Source organism: Gymnogyps californianus, chromosome Z (genome assembly GCF_018139145.2).
Source record: "Gymnogyps californianus isolate 813 chromosome Z, ASM1813914v2, whole genome shotgun sequence".
Taxonomy (NCBI): domain Eukaryota; kingdom Metazoa; phylum Chordata; class Aves; order Accipitriformes; family Cathartidae; genus Gymnogyps; species Gymnogyps californianus.
The window spans coordinates 75589022-75604140 of record NC_059500.1 but is presented as its reverse complement, the minus strand read 5'-3'; the positions used below and the strand labels follow the sequence as shown (position 1 = coordinate 75604140).

The window sequence follows — 15119 nt, the reverse complement described above, 5'->3', positions numbered from 1 at the left end:
CTGCATTGTGCATCACTTGTCTTTCCTTTTTTTTTTTGTTGTATTCCTTTTCATTACAATTATTATTATTCTTAGTTAGTAGTGTATTTTTATTTTTACTTCAGTTATTAAACTGTTCTTGTCTCAACCCAAGAGTTTTACTTTTTTTCCTTTCTTCCTCCCCACCCCACTGGGAGGGGGAAGCAGCTGCATGGTGCTTAGTTGCTGGCTGGGGTTAAACCACGACATCTCCTGAATAACAACAACTTTTTCAGTCCTCTCAAGTGTACTGTGTTACTCTTTGTAAGCCTCTACTTCCAGAACTACCAAGTGCGTCAGATTTTTCAAGTGTTTTTTTCCAACAATGTGTCAGATAAGGCGGTGTGATTATCCTAATCCACAAGGCAAAGAAAATAAGAAACTGATGCAGTAAAGACGCTGGGCCCCTGGACAGCAAGCAGCTCAGCAGAGGTGGAAGAGAACTGGAACCGAATCCCAAACACTCGACTCACTGAGAAAAGGAGACACCTGAAATTAGCGCATACACCGTGTGTGTCTGCTTAGAGCTAATCATGAGGACAATGCTGACAGAGGTAGAGCTTACAGCCCTCCTTAGCACATCTCCATCTGCAACCTGGAGTCCTCTTCTGAGGGGACACAGCCTCCCCTTCTTTCCAGCAGAGCTGGGGAGAAACACGTCAAGATGTACAAGCCAGCAGAGCAGCACGTGGGAAAGAGGAGGGAGATTGGTCCACTCGCTACTGCTTTGTGTAGGGTGTGCAAACCTACAGGATGGCTGAGTAGAGCTGGAAGGGAGGTAGGAGCATTGCAGGCAAGGAAGAGAAGCACAGCATGAACTTCAGGGCAATCTCTCATCCCTGAATGCCATCACCCTTCCGTTCCTCACCACAAAACCAATCTGCTCATGTCACCAGACCAACAACCTTAACACACTGTTAAAAATCTAAAGCCTATCATATTGAAATATAGAGTGCTTGAAAAAAATCTAAGCTTAACATTTTTCCCCTCCTTTAAAAAGCAAGAAAAATATCCTATTCTAATACGGACCTTGAAGCCATATTCAAGCCTAGAGTGAGATTTTGTGGCCCAATTATGAAACCTGGCATTTTGAGGCTTATGTTAGATGCATCAGTATGTTAATGACACTGCTGGGATCCAGTGCATGTTAATAGGAAACAGCTACTTTCCTTTCTAGAGAGCATGTTCATTTATAGTTTTGAGATCATAGAATAGTTTAGGTTGGAAGGGACCTTTAAAGGTCATCTGGTCCAACCCCCCAGCAATGACCAGGGCTATCTTCAGCTAGATCGGGTTACTCAGAGCCCCGTCCAAACTGACCCTGAATGTTTCCAGTGATGAGGCATCTACCGCCTCTCTGGGCAACCTTTTCCAGTGTTTCACCACCCTCATGGTAAAAAAAAAAGTCTTCCTTATATCTAGCCTGAATCTAGCCTCTTTTAGTTTAAAGCCATTACCCCTTGTCCTTCTGCAAGAGGCCCTATTGAAAAGTCTGTCCCTGTCTTATAAGCCCCCTTGAAGTACTGAAAGGCTGCATAAAGGTCTCCCCGGAGCCTTCTCTTCTCAAGGCTAAAGAACCCCAACTCTCTCAGTCTTTCTTCATCGGAGAAGTGTTCCATCCCTCTGATCATGTTTGTGGCCCTCCTCTGGACCCGCTCCAAGAGGTCTATGATCTTCAGGACCGAGTCCATCTCCTTTCTCACATATTTTTCTATGCAGGAGGGCAGGGACAGGTAGGGGAACACCTCAGCAGCCAGTGAGCGTTCTGGAACTGAAATACAAATATTATCAAATCTGGTTGTAACGAAAGGATTTTTCATCACAGAAAATAGACAGTGATTGCCTACAATCTACAAGTTATTATGCACACAATATATAGCTGGGGAGTGATGCAGAGCTTTCATCTCTTACAGTCCTCTTCAGGCTCAGCACCCTCGAATCCAGTAATGCCTGTGGCTGTATCAGGTTTCTCTCTTGGGTTTTTTTTCTGTTGAACTGTCTCTTTTGGACCTACTGTATTTGGTTTACTTTTCTCTCATCTTGGAGGAGTTATACTGGCCACTATGCTAAAAACTTTTCCATATATCAAGCTGTACCAGGGTACAGTAATCCATAGCATGGCTTCTCCAGACCACTCTCTCAGAGACCAGTTCCTTCCCCATTCCCTCAGTGACTGGTGCTCAGATATTTAATTGCACCAGCAAGAACTGAGGCCACATATGCTCTTAATTAGCAATGACCTATTAGATCATACCAGCCATAGGTGAAACCCTGGCCTCATTGAATCAATCAGAATACTGCTTTTATCTTCAATGAAGTCAGGACTTCACTTAATATACACAGTTAGAGGTCCATTTGTAGCAAGTACTAAGCTAAATTCCACCTAAAATTATATTCATGCCTTCCCTTTGAAGCCCTGTCCTCATTCTGCTTTAAGTCAGCTATATTTCAACTCCCTACCAGCACCTTTCCCACATATCTTAGTTTTCCTAATAAACAGCAAAATGAGCTCCGATTACTTTTCTCTCTTCTCTTCTGAATCCAAAGAAAATTCCAACATAAAGGTTTTCAGACAGTCATAGAGAAATGGCCACAGAAAACAGACTGGCAAAGCTTTAGCAGGACAAAATGCTGTGATTGTGTGTTTGGCCTTTCTTATAGAGCAGAGCAGAGCAGCTGTCGTTCTAGCAAGCAGTGCTGTCAGCCTTCACAAAAGAAAGTCATGTAAATGTCAAGTCATAGGTATAAAAACAATCCTTCAAAACAGCGTCTGTATATCTGAAAAGCCTGCCTAGCTGTCACCAGTGAAAGTTCCGTAAGGAAAGGTGCAAAATCCTGTTTAGGACAAACAAAGTTTTTGAACTAGATCCAAACTTCGCCAGTAGATCAAGCTGCATCACTCTCTCCTTCAGAAGTAAAATCACGTGCTCTTCAGCAAAGTGAATGCCTTAGGGCCTTATCCAGCATCACTATCATTTGGCTGAGAGTCAGCCCCATTCACAAGGTGCCCATCGAAATGCCATATGCAAGCTATCTCTTGAACAAACAACCCCCAAATTAGATGGCAATTTGGTTGTGATAAAGGCATAGAAGAACAATGCATCATCCCTTTTCAACTTGGCTTACTCAGGACAAAAGGCTTTACAGTAGATGGGCTGCACAGCAAAACAGGCTGTCACTGAGCTGTTGCTGCAGAGATCAGTCTGAGTGTGCAGGTAACCACCTGCTTGGTGCAAGAGTCCTTATGTTTTCCTTCACTAAGACTACCAGTACATAAGCACTCTCTCCATAGGAGTTTCCAGACAGGCTGATAGGTGTTGGTAACAGAGCATTCAGTAAATGAGCAGCAATTGCAAAAGCCCTTTTTCTGATGATGGATCACATCACGGAGCAATCATTTGCTAAGGATAAATGACAATGTAGCAGAGAAAGGACACAGTAAGAGTTGGAGTAGGTACTCACAGGGTTTCCAGTATGCCCTATTAACAAGACGTTTTGAAGAGATGCCTAATTAGACCAACAGACATTTAAGATTGCACTCTTGTGTGCAGGTATTATGGAGAGTTACATATGCACAGAAGATAAGAGTTTTGGACGTTCCTGCAGTGCCTATACGTGGACAGAAGAGTTATAAAAGACATAACATCTACAGCTGCTTCTGTTCATTGACAAAGTTGCACTTGATAGATGCTAACTTTCAATACTGAGGATACTGGCATGATAAATTATCATCCCTGGTTTCTAAGTGAGCAAATGAAGCAACATAAAGTTAAAAACTTCTCACACTGACAGCAATGAAAATTAATAACCACTAACCTGGGCAAATACACGTACCCCTAACGATCCTGAGGTGACCTTCCGGGTTCACTGACAACTCCCCTGATATCAGGGAACATATTGCAGGGAAAGCTTTTCATAAATGCATCAAATTCCATAATAAACACAATTAGAGGTTTTATCTTTCCTGTTCTTCTGAGGCTGCTGTCCTTCAATGTGGTTTCTCTAATGATTAGGAACCCTTACCACTGAAACCAACATGGGAGCACCCTTACAGGACCCACCTTTTTCCACAAAAATTCTCTCCTCTTATTCCAATCATCTTTATCTGTATCACATGATGATTGAATGAAGCATTTTAAGTACAGATTACTATTGGGTTTTAGGGTTATATAGGTCTGTTAGTGTCAAAGTCTTACAAATCTTGGGACTAGTGAATCTGGAGACTGTAATGCTTTTCTTATTCCAAAAAGCCATCAAAGGCTCAGTGTTGGCACAGGCTCCGTCCAGGTACAAGGCACAGCTCTAACATGATGCCAACATGTCTCCTTGCACCACACTGGCTCCCCAGCCAAATACAAACCTGACATGGTTTTTAATTCTTGTTTTACAGTGATCAAAAACAATGACTTGTTAGAATATAGCCAGGTCTGCAACTATAAATGTACATGGCATCCTAAATGCTCTCATACTAGGATCTTTTAAAATGGTGTCATACACTATCCCGCTTCTGTTGGAAACACCCGTCCTGATGTATCTTTTACACTTCATCGGCCTTTTTTCCATGATTAAATCACATCTGTGGGACATGGTCACTCTATGATTAAGTATATTAATGATTTAGTACTAAACGAGTACTCATCTATATTATATTGCTTAGTAAAATGAAAACACTGAGATTGTTTATTGATCTGCTTTAAAAAAAAAATCTTATAGCCCAAAAAGAAGTAAATAGAGAAGCTAGACTTTGGACTTTACGCAGATTAGTGGATTACCATGCCCAACAGACATAGATTTGACAAGGTAGCTCTTGGTAAAGATTTAAAATATGACTGCTGGCCACTTCAATTGCCTTAAACCCACTGAAGTTACATATTTCATAGAGCGTGTTTGATGGCTAGTGACTGAAAAATCAGGTATTTATTGCAAGTTCAATACAGACTTAGACACCTAACACCATCAGTACAACGCTAAAAACCATGGTCTGGACCCCACAAAAACCAACAGACTAAAGATTTCCTTTCAATGCATGGATTTTATGTGAATGCAACAGCACCACCAAATAGACTCAACCAGGATGTTTACGGAACAGGTTTAACACGTTTTTGTACTCTTATATTCAGGAAATAAAGAGACACAATAGAATTGAAACCACACAGAAACCATTGCCTCACTAAGAGGCACATATCAGTGCGATATGTATTGGCATGCTCTGCTGTCCACTATCAAGGGAAGGAATGAAGGGAAGATATCCTGGCATGAGGCTGGATGCAGTGAAGCTGTGGGCTCTGCCCAGGCTCTGGGCTGCCCCTAGAACCTGAATGTGACAAATACACCATGTACTTTTGTTAGTCCAGATACAACCGATTCCTGCCATCTTAGAGCTACCGCTATTGATCTTAGGTCTTGGAAGTCTACCTTTGCACAAGTTTGTTAGAACCTGTTTGGAAAAGTCTGTCCAGAGCTGTTGGCACCAGTGCCACTCTGACACTGTGATGTGGGTTTAGAGGCTTGCTTTATTTGTGTTGCTGAACCACCTCAGCCCTACTGAGTGTACAGTCAGTACATAAATTTAGCCCATATCTGAGAGACATGATTTTCTCAAAAAGGATGCAAGATGTAGTTGGAGATTAAGGGACCACAAAGTTAAAACGAAAAAAAAGGATTAACTACGCATCGATCAAACAGAAGGGCATGTAGTTACACAAAGAGGTGAAGCCTGGCACTATAGACAGAAGACTGAAGATACTTGCATATTGTTTTGTTTCAAACTCTTGCATGTGCTAGAAGCCATATGTAAACTTCTCTACACAGAAGAGCTGATGATTTGTCACTGCAGTTGAATTACAATACTTCTCTCCCTAGGTCACCAGTGATATCTTTTGAGTACGATTTAGATTTTAGGCAGACTTACCAGGCAGAGACTATCCTTGTGGTCAGTGGAAAGAGATGCATTAGTTCAAAACACATCAAATTAGGATTGAGGGTGGGGAGGAAAAAAAAGCACTCAAACGCTGAAAAACTCTGGGGGGGGAAAAAAAAGGGCTTGAAGAGGTGAGATGTGAAACAAGAAAGACATAGTCAGAACAGACAGACGAAGGCAGAAGTCACCATGACATGACTCAGTGGTTCCAAACGCCAGAAACAATTAGGGAACGTGGTAGAAGCACATGGCCGAAAGTTCATGCAACACCCAACAAAACATTGAGTCCCACATAACTGAAGGAGTAAAGGAGAAGGTGGCAGAGAAAATAAAATAAGAAACAGCTTTGTGACTTTCTGCAGAGTCCTACAGACTGATACTGTAGACAACTGGCCTTTGAAGGAGGGTTTCAGAGAAGCAACGGTGACAAGCTGAATAAGCAGCCAAGATACCCATTTGGAAAACTTATTTTGAAGGAGGGGAATGAATATTGAGCAGTCAAACAAGACTTTGCGAGAGTCAAGGTGCAAGATGAAGGACTAGAGCAAGGGGTGGTGTTTTAACTGTTGACACATCGAAGGTGCGTTTTTGCTGCAAAGGAGAAGGAAGCTGCAATAGCTGTCGGCAGCCCAGATGCGTATGGAGGAGAGTGACCCTGAGGTTATGAGTCTGAGTGACAGGGAGGATGTGGCGTTATCAAAATCAGAAGTGAAGAGAGATTCAGAAGAAAAAGTAAGGAGTTCTGTTTTGGCCAGATTAGGAATGATCTGAAGGCAAAACAACCAGTATTATGTGTCAGGGAGGCAGTCAGATATGCAAGACTGGACGGAACAGAGCAGAGGGTTTAAGAGTTATTGGCAGAGAGATGATAGCCAAATCCGTGTCACTGGATGTTGTCATCCAGGGACATGGGTACAGAAATCTCCAGGCAAATCAAGGAGTGACTAAATCCCTTCCCTGCCACCTCACAGAGGTTCCTACCTAGTTCCAAAAGAAATTATCTAAAATAGTGCTGCAAAAACATGCATAAAAAACCCTGTCTCTCCATAAAATCTAAAGATCATACTGTTTCTAAAACTAGGGCAACCACTAAATGAAAGTTAACCCGAACAATAACTTTAGCTAAACTTCAGGTCACATGCATTTAATATAATGAGATGAAGAATATGAAAAGGCCATTCATAATGGAATTCATCGAGTTAGGAATGCCATGCTTAGCTGCCTTATAACATATAATTAATGATCCTATAAAAATCCAGCAGTACGAACTCTCCCGGCTGCCCGCAGAACTGTTCTTTATGCTGGGTAGGGCAAGCAAGCATCTGCTTCCACAAATACTGCCCTTTGAGAAGCTGAAAAGCTTTTTTTCCCCTGCTCCATCAGGGACCACACTGCCATTTCCATGACACGCTGAGCTTTGAACCGTTACCCAAATCAGACTATAGCATTTGGCAACCCAGTACACATCTGTCATGATAGACTGGTTATTGGTGAAATGTTAAAGTCATTAACTTTTTTCCATTGCTTTTAATGCCCCACCTTCCTCTAGATTATTTATAATCCCCACTAAACCCACCCTTTGTTTATAGTCTTTTAACACAACAGAGAAATATATACTGTCTGGAGAGCTGTCTTGCCTTATACCACTCCCAACCATTTGGTACAACAAAAAACATTCTCTCTCCATCAAAAGGCCTGATCCCTCCTGAAGCCTTGATGCTCAGATTCAAGGTTAAAGGATTAAGGCCTGAAGCATTGAGTACCAGAGGAAAGGAAGCCAAATATCAAAAGAAACACAAAAATCAATCCTCTTCACCACAGGAGCAGTGTGAAGAACAAATCAGCTGGGCTGAATCTAAAATTTTCTCTGCGTGGCTCTCAAAAATTAGCACTGTTATAAATGTAATGGGTAGTTCTGCAAAGCCTCAGCACCCATGCAAAGCCACAGAGTTCAGCTCAACACACCAGTACGGTCTGGGAAGTTTTATGTCAGAATAATTCAGTCGCAAATACACAAAGTCCACTTCAGAGAAAGTGTGAGCTGGAGAGCGAGCAAGAGCACGCATGCCGTTATCTTTATATGTAGTCTGTATATCTGCAAGTGGCAGAATCTAATATTTACTGGAGTTTGCCTTTTGCTTCAATTCTCTGTGTGCTGAAGCACAGCCAAGGTCATAAGAGAGGTGGGGAGTGGGCTTTAGCTTAGTGCAGCTGTGATCATGGCCAGAACAGCAGGGTACAGAGGATTTTTTGCTTAACTTTGTAATGCCAGTAGCTTTTGTTCTTAGTCCTGCCCCATCAGTTCTGATATAAGCTTTTAAATGGCGTGAAAATTGTGCGGGTGAGTTTAAAATCTTCTAATTTAAAACTACCTTCCAGAACATTTTGTTTTATAAGATTTTTCTTAACTTTCCAACTCAAAAATTTCTGGGACATATGAATATCTAGATTAAACATCATTTTCTCTTCATCCAAGATTACATATAAAAATAAAAAGTAACAAAATGGTATGTCTGAAGAAGTAATCCACTCCAATTTATAAAAATAGAATTCAGGTTTTCAAAATTCAATTCAGGCAGTAAACTAACAGTGTCTACATTTTCCTGTAAAGGAGGCATCTGCAAATGACTTGCAAAAATGTCTCTCACTGTCTGCAAATGTTGGCAAGGAACAAACTCCTTCAGGAGATGCATGAATTTTAAATATTTCAACCAAAAGAAAAAAAATCTCCAAGCACTTTCAGTTCTGGTATGTGGTACTACAGAAATATACCCATGCAGAAGACTGGCAGGAAATGCAAGTTTTGTGAAAATACCAAAGCACTCGAGTTTTAGCAACCCTGTTTTCACTGATTGCCATCCTACGCTTAGCAGTGTTTCTAACACCAGTGTTCCTGTGCTTTTTGAAGACCTCACCTACAGGTTGGCTCCATCTGCCTAAGGAAACTACTTATGGTATCTCCTACTTACATCTTATACCTCAAGTCTATCAGTAGGCTTCCTGCTCAAGGTTACTTTGGACTGTAATGGAAATGATGTAATGCTGCTGTGTGCAGCATACATGATCATGAGAACAGAACCAGCATAATTCAGGTAAATGTAAGACAGGCAGCTTCAAAACTCTGTCGCAGTTGAAAGTAAACCTGAAAATGAGATTAGTGAAGCAACTAGGTCAGCGGAAATGAACTCCTCGCTCCCCAGTCCGATAAGGATCACTGCCTACCTTAAAAAAAAAATAAATAAATATGCATGTATAGATATATGCAAAAAATTGCCACACACCCCCATTCAGCAATAAGCTTTTAGTAACCACATCAGAACAAAAGCCTTCACCCTGTGCAACAAAACCTACTACCTTTGGAGTCTGCACGTGGCACTAATGAAGCAAAAATGTATATCTAACTCTGACTATACTCTCCCGTTACGTCACAACAGACTTCGGCATGCATCTATTGGAGGGATGCTGTGCCTATCTATAGCCAGACAACGCCACAAAAGAAAGAAAAACTCCTATCTGCACCCAATTCAGCATTTGCACTATTGGTAGATCTGCAAGCACTTTTTTTACCGGCCAAACAAGCATTCACTCGACAAATATCAATGTAAAATTATCTGGAAAAAGAAAGCAACTTGGGTGTCAAAAGGAGCCCTAACAAGTGGGTAAGAAGCTTCCAGATACACAGATTTTTACGGGCCATTTGCAAGCACAGTTGATTTCAGCCCAATTTAATGTGCCAGTCTGCCAAAACAGCAAATAGATGAAAAAAAATCCCAACAAACTGTATTCAATACATTCCTAAAAGTTGACCAAGTACTATACAGACACATCTCAAGAGACCACGGACAACTCATAGATGAACTGAAGCCTGGGAGGTCTTGGACAACGAGCCAGTTCTGGCACTGGTTACTGTTTCTCCTCCAGAGGCTCAGGACAAGACTAACAGGAGGTGACACATGCCAGCATGAAGAAGAACTGACAAGAAAACTGCAAATAGGAAGTAAAATGGGTGCTACCATTGCCACCAGTTTTTAAATATCAGTTCCCTTCAAAACTGGGAGTAACGGGGCCAGCCCAAGTCAGGTCAGAGGTGGTAGAGCCATGTGACTGTGTGTGATTTTTGTTTTATTTTTCAGTTAGTTGGAGGGGGGGATTGTGTGAACAAATCTGGATGTGCCTGGGACAGCAGGGGGAGCTGCAAGTCTGCGTTCCTCTGCATGTCTATTTAAGTGCGTTGAACATTTGGTCAAAAACACAGAAGTATGCTTGCACATCACCATAGAAAGATGCCTGCATGCCTAACAAGCCGCAAAAAAAAAAACCTGAGTTCATAACAAAGCATTAAACAAGGAGCAAGAGATAATTGTCACCTTCTCTCACAAAATAATAAAAATAGTTACACCATAAACATAAAAATCTTTTAAAAGACCCCTGACAGCATTCCCTCCTGGAACTATCACCATAGCAATGAGCATTCAAATAGGGGGAAAGTACTGCTGAATTCTGTGTTTGATATTTTCAACTAACTAAAAATACAAACTGGAAAAAATATACACGGGTGATATAGAATGAAGCACACAAACATAAAAAGCCTTCAACGAAATTAAAGGTGGCAAATTCCACCTGCAAATCTTCAATACTCCAGGAAAGAAATCCTTTAACCAGGTAGCATACATTGAAAGAGTGCCTGCAGACAACTGTAAACCCATCCGATAGCTGCTGTATCCAACAATTCCTATTTATAACATTTTGCACAGGTCAGTGTAGAGGTGCAGTGGCAGTATTGTGTGAAATTAGAGGAAAAGATGCATGTTAGAGAGAAGGCAGTAGAAAGCTGTACTGGCAGAGCCATATAGGAAACCTAAGAACAGGAAAAGCAGGGTATCTTGCATGTTAAGAGTTAGGCACACAGCACAACTCTGGGGAGGAGTGCCTGCAAAGTAGCAAACCATATCTTCTCTAGTTGGTGTTATTAAATAGTTCTTATTTCCATGACATTCAGATCCAAAGTTAAGATTAAATAAAGGAGAGAAGAGCGGATTGCTTTAAAATTCCTCTCCCAGATGCAGACGTCAGGAGCGTACACAAAAGCAGGTGCCAGGTGTATTGATCCTACTGAATACGCATGGAGTGGGTACTTGAGCATGTACCAAGCATCTGTGTCTGGGAGATGGAAAGCGCTTTGTAAAAGGCTGTTTTATGCTAAACAAATGCATCAGGTTATGTTTTTATTTTTAATATTTTAAAGCATCTTGCACACTGGGGCAGACTTGAAAAGAAATTATACAGACAACCAGACAACTTGCCATTAATTGTACAAGTTACTGTCTCCATAGCTGAAAATTGGCTGTGTGCTCACTTAGGAGCACTCCAAGCTACTGAAAACCATCCTCAATAAAACCTGCTCTGACTGCTGCACCTTAGAGAACTGGAGATCCTGCAACTGAAGACTCTTAAGGTCCCACGCACCGGCCCAGCTGCAAGCAGGCAAAGGGACAGACACATTTCTTCCCAACAGCTCCTCAAAATACCCAGCAGGGAAGTGACAAATTCAACACTGCAAATTCAAACTGGGACCATCCAAAGAGGCTGAGATGGACAACGCTTGCTGACTTTGATAATGAAAAAACTATAATGGCACATTTAGAAGAGAAAACAAAACAGGCATTCATTAGAAAATTTGGCTATAGTTTGTAGTAGTCCCCGAGATAAGTGTTTTCCTTTTCACAGACAGACTATAACCAAAATCTGTATCAGAAATCAAACTCTGTACTGTATTTGCTCGTGCAATCTTTTTTTCCTTTTTCAAGGAGGGAAAAAATTAATCCCTACAGGAGATGACAAGATGCCTTTTAAAGTACATATCTCATTTCTGACTACAATTACCTTTCAAAAGCCTGGCACAGCTGCACACTCCTCTTTGCTTTTTGTTTTTCATTAAGGGCTCCTCTATTATTTGTACCCATCCTATAGCATTTATGCCTGGCATTGATGCACATTCCCTTGCCTACGACTCTTCCCACAGATAGTGGAGAATAAATTGCAATTAGATTTTCGTAATTGTAGATAATTAACTCAAAATGAGCTGTTAATTATAAAAAACCCTATGTTTTTCAGTTCTTGATTATATTATTTATTTTACTTCTAAACTCCAATATCTCACTTCATCTAGTTTAGTATTTTAAAGGACTTCACCATTTCCTTTAAAATACCAGGATATTTTTAAGCTAAGTTTTGCTTATTTGAAGACTGAAATCAAGTTTCATGCTGTGAGGCTTGCTAGAGGAGCTCTCATGTATGAACTGGAAGTCAGAGAGGGCTCATTTTCCATTAGGGTTCTGATAGCATTTGCTGTAACAAGAACTGTTTGGCAGGTCAATTAAAAAAATAACAACAACAACAACAACAACAAAAAAAAAAACCCAAAACCAAACAAACAAAAAAAAGAGACTGTTAAAAAAATTATGTATTCCTACCAGCTCTTCCTCCTTTCTAAGCTCTAGCCACACACTTGCACATTCTCTCTGGATACTGAAGAAAACATCACTTACATATTCAAATGCATAAAAGAGACAAATGGACTTGTCTTCCGTAGCCTCTTTCAGCCTTACATTAGAGTAAATTATTTAGGGACCATTCATCTGGTAACCTTTGCAAAACTGAAGATGGCATATAGGAAGAAAAACTTCCAAGTGTTTTGCTGCCAAACTTTGGAACCAGCTGGCATGGCAACTTGAGACTGCACGAATACATATTAACTCTGAAAAATTACAGGAAATTAAACCAGGGGAATGAAGAGAGGGTGGGGAACCTTTTGAAATCTGGAACTCTCATTTTGTTAACAGCACAGGTTTTCCTCATTTTCCCTGCTAGGCTATGTAGATTTTTGCAGGTTTTTGGTAAACTGTTGCCAAGAAGCCCTACAGATGTTCTAGGTTACATTTTTCCTCCAAGGGGCTTAATGTTACTGCATCTTAAACATATCATGACTCTCTATCTCTTTTGTTACAGTGATCACACTTTGATCGCTTCAGTTTGTGTGAAAACGAAACAAAAAAGCATCAGAACACAATGAGGATTCGCCAGTAACTCAGAGCAGCCAAACACCTCGTTAAGCAGTGAAGTATTCCAAGGAAACTAACAACTCTTGCTGTTCTGGAGAAAGAAGTCTTAGCCCTTTTCAGCGAAGAGGGATCTCAAAAAAAAAAAAAAAAATCAGTATCACTTAATGTTAAAAAAATAAGAAAAAAGAAAGTATTGGACCCTTAGTTTATAAATTAATTAACAGTTCTTCCAGTATTCTCATAGCGGAGAGAAAAGCTTATTATTCTGAAGTCTTCTCTTGTCACTAAAGAAAGGGCTATTCAAAGGACAGCTGCTCATCTTGTCCACCAAACAGGGAATACCTTGGTCAAAAGAACTTCTACAGTTAAAGCACAGAACAAGAAGCTCTTATTTTTTGAGAAAGGGAGAAAAATCCTGTCAAATCAACAGTTTTCATTTGTTGCTTTTCTAATAAGCCTGAATCTTCTTCCAGTGTTAACAGGAAATGTGACACGGTGGGACAGAAAGAAAACACAATAATGTATTGATTAAAGTTTTAAATAGCATGCAAAATTGAGATAAAGAGCTAAATATTAGCTTAACTCTACTTCCAGTTATTTCAGTGGTAGTTTGCTCTGATTGCACTGATGCAGAGGTGCAACACAGCATTGTTTAAAAAACAAGTAACTGTCACCAACTATAAAAGATCTTTTCTATCTGGGAGTTAAAGGATAATGTATTTTTTACATCAGGTCCAAATCAAGACTAAAGAGATGTTCTGATCTTAACTGAAAAAATAACAAGCAGTACCTAGAACAAAGAACAAAATCTAAGATTTTGTGAAAACTCCATTTGGCTAGGTTACTGTCCTTAAGAGATAGCACACAAAACCTGAGACCTCTACAGGAAGTCAACCCCTAAACCTTGAGTAATAACAGGTTAGCATAACTAATGCGTTGACTCATAAAATGCAAGAGCCAATGAATTTTACCTTTCCTGCAGAAAAAAGCTCTTAATCTGAAACAAACACATGGACAAATACACTTGGCAGCCAACAGCATGCTGTCAAGGAGATATACCCACACTGTGAAGTACTTAGAAGTAAAGAGAGAAATTACCTTAGCCCCATGCTGTTGCCATTCATCATCAGAGCAAGTTCTCCAGGTGCTTCATCAATGGGCACATCTTCTGAACCAGGTACATGGCCTCTAAATCTGAAAAAGGAGAGTTAGTTGGTTTTGCAGCTGGTCAAATCTTCACACGAGGAACTTGCCACAAAAAGGTGAGTTGTATGTCTACAAACAGGGCGCTTAATCACATTAAATGCAGAAGCTTTCATGACTGTTTTCACACTTTCAAATACACTTTTGTTTTGGAAGGCTGACTTATGTCCAGTGCCTTTGCTTCTAAGAGTTACCATTGGGAAAAAGATTAGAAAAATTTCATTTACTGATTTCCAAGGACCAGCTCCCTTAAGAAAACGGTCACAGTATCCAATAACAAACATCCCTGTTGGGCTCAGATTACAGATCCAGCAGCACAGGAGCTCAAAGGCATCGTGTGTAAACTGCATAAAACATAGAATTTGTTTGAGATGGTTGTGCCTCCCGAAACTATGGGCCCGCAGATGATGCTCCATTTTTAATAGCTTACCCCACCTTTTTCTTTCTCTCCAATGAAGACAGAAAAGTCAACAATAGAGGTATTTCTCCTTTTTTATTTGAATAAAATTCCTGTTTCCAGGATTTGCCTATATTTGTCTACTCTGGTGTGGGTGGCATCAGGAGTCACTGAACTGCCCCTTTCCCTGCACACACACTGTTTTTGACAGCCAAGCAACTATTTCACATAGAGAGAAACTGCAAACTGAAAGTACTATGCTCACTTGAGGCTAAATAGGGAAATGTGGGAAATCAAAATGCAGTTATGCTGCAGCATGGCCAAAAAAAGGATCAATTCATACTTTCGCTAAAAGAGCAGAAGAGTTAATAGCCAATAATTACAAAGGGTCAGACCTTGTACTTGTCATTCAATGACAATACTTTCAGCAGCTCAGAATGGACTTTAACCAGCACTCCAGCCATGCAGAAGGGCAGCCAAAAATAAACGCTATCTGGAAATGGATTTTTGTTGTATTGTT

The 15119-nt window shown here is 40.5% G+C and overlaps 1 protein-coding gene across 1 annotated transcript in view; it reads right to left on the bottom strand.

The window, feature by feature from the left end:
• KIAA1328 (KIAA1328 ortholog) overlaps window positions 1-15119 on the bottom strand; it is a 174932-nt gene that overhangs the window by 40721 nt on the left and 119092 nt on the right. Inside the window, exon 8 of the mRNA XM_050913687.1 lies at window positions 14098-14193. Within this exon, the coding sequence (XP_050769644.1) occupies window positions 14098-14193 (96 nt within the window). The remainder of the gene's footprint in view (window positions 1-14097; window positions 14194-15119) is intronic.